The sequence below is a fragment of the Eretmochelys imbricata genome, chromosome 6 (genome assembly GCF_965152235.1).
Source record: "Eretmochelys imbricata isolate rEreImb1 chromosome 6, rEreImb1.hap1, whole genome shotgun sequence".
NCBI lineage: Eukaryota > Metazoa > Chordata > Testudines > Cheloniidae > Eretmochelys > Eretmochelys imbricata.
This window is the reverse complement of record NC_135577.1, coordinates 5,245,904-5,251,612: the sequence shown is the minus strand read 5'-3', so window position 1 is coordinate 5,251,612 and position 5,709 is coordinate 5,245,904. Positions and strand designations below refer to the sequence as shown.

Here is a 5,709-nt window from a genome sequence, read left to right as displayed (position 1 = left end):
ATGACAGAAGAAGGAGTAATGGTCTCAAGTTGCAGTGGGGGAGGTTTAGGTTGGATATTATGGAAAATGTTTTCACTAGGAGGGTGGTGAAACACTGGAATATGTTACCTAGGGTTAGGGTGGAATCTTCTTCTCTCAAGGTTCCTTCCCCACTCTGAACACTAGGGTACAGATGTGGGGACCTGCATGAAAACCTCCTAAGCTTATCTTTACCAGCTTAGGTCAAAAACTTCCCCTAGGTACAAAATATTCCACCCTTTGTCCTTGGATTGGCCGCTACCACCACCAAACAAATACTGGTTACTGGGGAAGAGCTGTCTGGAAACGTCTTTCCCCCCAAAATACTTCCCAAAAGCTTGCACCCCACTTCCTGCACAAGGTTTGGTAAAAAGCCTCACCAATTTGCCTAGGTGACTACAGACCCAGACCTTTGGATCTTAAGAACAATGAACAATGAAAAAGCATTCAGTTTTCTTACAAGAAGACTTTTAATAGAAATAGGAGTAAATAGAAGTAAAGAAATCCCCTCTGTAAAATCAGTGTGGTAGATATCTTACAGGGTAATTAGATTCAAAACATAGAGAATCCCTCTGGGCAAAACCTTAAGTTACAAAAAAGATAAACAGACAGAAATAGTTATTCTATTCAGCACAATTCTGTTCTCAGCCATTTAAAGAAATCATAATCTAACACATATCTAGCTAGATTACTTACCAACAATTCTAAGACTCGATTCCTGTTCTATTCCTGGCAAAAGCAGCATATAGACAGACAGAGACCCTTTGTTTCTCTCCCTCCTCCCAGCTTTTGAAAGTATCTTGTCTCCTCATTGGTCATTTTGGTCAGGTGCCAGTGAGGTTACCTTTAGCTTCTTAACCCTTTACAGGAGAGAGGAGTTTTCCTCTGGCCAGGAGGGATTTTAAAGGTGTTTACCCTTCCCTTTATATTTATGACACCTTCCTTAGAAGTTTTTAAGGTCAGGCTTGACAAAGCCCTGGCTGGCATGATTTAGTTGGGGATTGGTACTACTTTGAGCAGGGGGTTGTACTAGATGACCTCCTGAGGTCCCTTCTAACCCTGATATTCTATGATTCTATGAATGGATCACTGTCATTTCAATTAAAGGCTGAAGTGCTCTGAAACTGACTTGTTTGCCCAAGACTTGGTGGTACCTCTTTGTTTTTCCTCACTTCACTTTCAATGAGTTGAGAAGGACGGAAGCAGTACCTGCTCAGAACCCAGAAATCAGATTTAGAGATGAATCTTTCCCTGCTTGCTATCCACACCAACATTACCCTTAATACATCTGTTGCTGCTTCCTTGGGTGGCAGAGGTTAAATTTGGCTTTGATGACTTTGAGATTTACTCGCTGGAGCATCTTTGCTCCCAGGACAACAGGTGTGCGCAGCAAATGGAATTAATGTTGTTGCAATGTCTTTTCTTCTTGAAATTGAACAGAGAGGGACAGAACATCAGCTGACCTGGATCGCTGTCTCTCCCGTGAGATCTATTTAATATGATACAAACCTTAGATAAAAGTATTCCACTTTATTTGGTGGTCACCTCTCCAAATGTCTCTTTCAGTAATTTTCCAGCTTTGGGACACAAATGTGTATAGAAATGGGTGAATTTCTTCTGGACTAATCATTTATTGTCAAAAACAATACCGTTTGGATTGACCTGAAACTCTTCACAAACGTGTCACAAATACTCCTAATAGCTTCGCCAAAAACAATGCTTGTGTGCGGGGGGACGGTTTAGGTGCCGGATGCAAGACAGCCACTGTAGGGGGCAGTGGTGGTCCTTCCCTTTGTAATTTTTAGCCCAATAGTTCATCTCTGAGGTGGGAGATCCAGGTTCAATTCCCCCTTCTGTCCAGGGCTGGGCAAAGCTCTGTGTGACATTGCACTCCATATGCTTTATGAAAATATGCTTATTAATATGACATCACTGGAATATGCTTTATACTAAGTGCCCCATGTAACATATCATTATAAAACTTATAAACTACTAAGTTTGTTCATCCTATTTGTTTATGTGGATTATTTCTATTTCTGAGTTCGGAGAATAAGATATAAACTTGTATTACTGATTTAGACACATTAAGTGAAAGTCATTAAAGGTGCTTGAGAATCAATAGACTGTGGATGGCTCTGTTTACCTGCAAGTCTTCCTGTGTATGTGTGGGTCAAACCAGGAAGAATTTGATGGGTTGGATAACAGAAACCCCTTGGGGCTGCCAACTGATTTGCCAAGCCTACTTCTTCCCCTGCTTTCCCTACAAGTTTCGGACTCCAGAACTCTGCCTGGTTGTGTCAGACACACTTGCTGGATACAAACACAGAACCAGGTTTGATCCATGTCCCCCAAACTGCAGGCTTGACTGAAAGCAGCTTAGGAAGTTTTCTTGTCTCTAACACTCAGTTGCCCAAATCCCAGTGGGGTCTAAACCCCAAGTAAATCCATTTTACCCTGTATAAAGCTTATACAGGGTAAACTCATAAATTGTTTGCCCTCAAAAACACTGATTGAGAGATATGCACAGCTGTTTGCCACACCCCCTGATATTAATACATACTCTGGGTTAAATAATAAGTAAAAAGTGAATTTATTCAATACAGAAAGTAGGATTTAAGTGGTTCCAAGCAGCAACAGACAGGACGAAGTGAATTACCAAACAAAATAAAATAGAGCATGCAAGTCTTTGCCTAATACAGTAAGAAAACTGAATACAGATAAAACCTCACCCTCAGAGGTATTCCAGTAAGCTTTCTTTTCCAGACTAGTCTCCTTCTAGTCTGGGCTCAGCAATCACTCACACCCCCTTTAGTTACTGACCTTTGTCCTAGTTTCTTTCAGGTAGCCTCTTCACCCCCATAGGATATGTCTTGAGCCAGCTGAAGACAAAATGGAGGGTTCCCCAAGGGTTTAAATAGACTTTCTCTTGTGGGTGGACACCCCTCCCCCACTCTGTGTAGAATTCCAGCTCCAAGATGGAGTTTTGGAGTCACGTGGGCAAGTCACATGTCCATGCATGATTCAGTTCCTTACCAGCCAAACCGTATTCTGGGGAAAGCTCAGATGTGGATTGGTGTCTCCATGTTCATTGTTGGTTTAAGTGTTTCTTGACTGGGCACTTACTGAGAATAATCTTTTCTCAGGAAGCTGACCAACTGCTTCACTAAGGCTATTTCAAATTAGAAAAGTACATAGCCAATATTCATAACTTTGAATACAAAAATGATACATGCATACAAATAGGAGGAATGTATTCCGTATTCAGAACGATTGCAGAAATATGTTACATGGCATATGTAGAATAAAACATATTCCAGTCATGTCATATTTACATTCATAAGCATATTTCCATAAAGCTTTATGTGATGCAACATCATGTCACCTGATACTGAAATCCATCTTGAAGGTACTTCTCCTGAGTAGGGTAGAATTTGAAACAAAGGTTTTCTGCCTTAGGGATGTTCTATCTAAGTGTGGAAGGCAAACAATGAGTGTCTTCAGCTGGCTTAAGAGACGGCCTCCCCACCCCACAGAGATACCTGCAAGCACCTGGATACAAAAGGACTGTAACCACAGGGGTGGGTGAGAACAGGCGAGACCCTCGTCAGAAAAGGCATCTGACCTGAGGAGGATTTTACCTGAAGTAACAACTTGGGTGAGAAGTTAACATTTGTAACAGATTTCTGAGTTTATTAAGAGTAGCCTTGCTCATTTTACTTTGTGATTTCTTTTATTCTATCTGTTATGACTTAAAATCACTTTAATCCATCTTATTATACTTAATAAAATCACTTTTGTTTATTTATAAACTCAGTGTAAGTATTTGTTACCGGGGAGGGGGGCAAACAGCTGTGCATATCTCTCTTGCAGTGATATAGAAGGCAAACATTTATCATTTTACCCTGTATAAGCTTTATACAGAGTAAACCAGATTTGTTTGGGGATTAGATACCATGGGAACTGGGCGTCTCCATGCCGGAAACGGGTAACCGGCTGAGCTAGTTTCAGTCTAGATCTGCAGATTTGGCGGTGTGGCCCAGACCTTGGTCTGTGTTGCAGCAGGCTAGCATGTCTGGCTCAATAAGGCAGGGTTGTGTAGGCCCAGGCTGGCGGGAAAACAGGATCAGAGGTAATTTCAGCACATAAGGTGCCAGTCCCAATGGGGGTCTCTGTGACCAAACCTTTCAAAGTTGTTCTACTGTGCATAACTAATTAAATAACCATTGGAACAGAGACATAAAGTTGAGCATCTCACCCTCTAGGTGAATGCCCCTAAGCCACCAACCTACAGAATCATTCTCTCTTTCTGGACCTGTGATTCTTCCCATGTTTTGTCCACTGATCTCTGTTGGGGCCTGCAGACCTTCTTGAAATACAAACAAATTAATAGTAATAACAATACAATAATGAACAATACTACCATGAGCTTTGTGAATTACATTGCAATGGGTTGGGAATTGAATTCACCTGTTTCCACTCCCCACAATTAAACCAATACAGAGTTAATCAGATTCAAGAATTTGTTAGGAGTTTATTCATTGCTTTCCTCAAGGTATCCTTTACCTCTGTGTTCCTCAGGCTGTAGATGAGGGGGTTCAACATGGGGATCACCAGCGTGTAAAACACTGAGGTCATTTTGTCTGTGTCCATGGAATAGCTGGACGTGGGACGTAAGTGCATGAAGAGGAGGGTGCCAAAATAAAGGGCAACAGCCGTTAAGTGGAAAGTGCAGGTGGAGAAGGCTTTGTGCCGGCCCTTAGCAGAGTGGATCTGCAGGATGGTGGAAGTGATATAGACATAAGAGAGGAGGATTGTCACAAGGCTGCTCACCACAATGCAGCATATGAAGACAAACGTCACAATCTCATTGATGCGGGTGTCAGAGCAGGAGAGCACTAACAGCGGGGGGATGTCACAGAAGAAATGATTGATGATGTTGGAGCTGCAGGATGACAGCCGAAATGTACAACACGTGTGTATCATTGAATCCACCAACCCCACAGTGTACACACCAACCACAAGCTGTTTACAAAGCTGCCTGGACATAGTGACCGTATAGAGCAGTGGGTTACAGATGGCCACATAACGGTCATATGCCATCACAGCCAGCAGGAGGCACTCAACATCTGCAAAAACGATAGAGAGATACATTTGCACAGCGCAGGCAGTGTAAGAAATGCTTTTCCTCTTGGCAAAGAAATTCAGCAGCATCTTAGGGGAAATTACTGAGGAATAGCAGAGGTCACAGAAAGACAAATTACTGAGGAAAAAGTACATGGGGGTGTGGAGTTGGGGATCAATCTTGATTAACAAGATCATCCCCCCATTCCCCAAAAGGGTGATACCATAAATCAGTAGGAACACCACAAACAGGGGGACCTGCAGCTCTGGACGATCTGTCAGTCCTGAGAGAATGAACTCAGTCACCGCTGAGTGATTTCCCTTTTCCATCTCCGCTGAACAGAGATCAGGTTGCTACAGAGATGTGGGCAGGTGGATGGTGCAGAAAACCTGTCCCTTCTCTGTAATGAGGTAAGAGAAGATAAATGGAGATCAGTTTCTTAATTTACATCAGTACGAACTCTGGGAAGGGCTTAGTCCACAGAGCCAGATGTTCACAGCTGGTCATTCCAGGTGTTCGATAAAATGCACACGCTGTGCAAATACAATGAGACGCAGGTTAATCATGCC

The 5,709-nt window shown here is 42.5% G+C and overlaps 1 protein-coding gene across 1 annotated transcript; it reads right to left on the bottom strand.

Moving 5' to 3' along the window:
* Positions 1 to 4,530: 4,530 nt before the first annotated feature.
* LOC144266327 (olfactory receptor 5W2-like) lies at positions 4,531 to 5,469 on the bottom strand. The gene has a single exon (XM_077819777.1). The coding sequence runs from the start codon at positions 5,467 to 5,469 to the stop codon at positions 4,531 to 4,533; it is 939 nt and encodes a 312-aa protein (XP_077675903.1).
* Positions 5,470 to 5,709: the final 240 nt, after the last annotated feature.

What these genes read in the sequence shown, in the direction of transcription:
- LOC144266327 (XM_077819777.1), bottom strand. Translation starts at nt 5,469, where the DNA reads ATGGAAAAGGGAAATCACTCAGCGGTGACTGAGTTCATTCTCTCAGGA.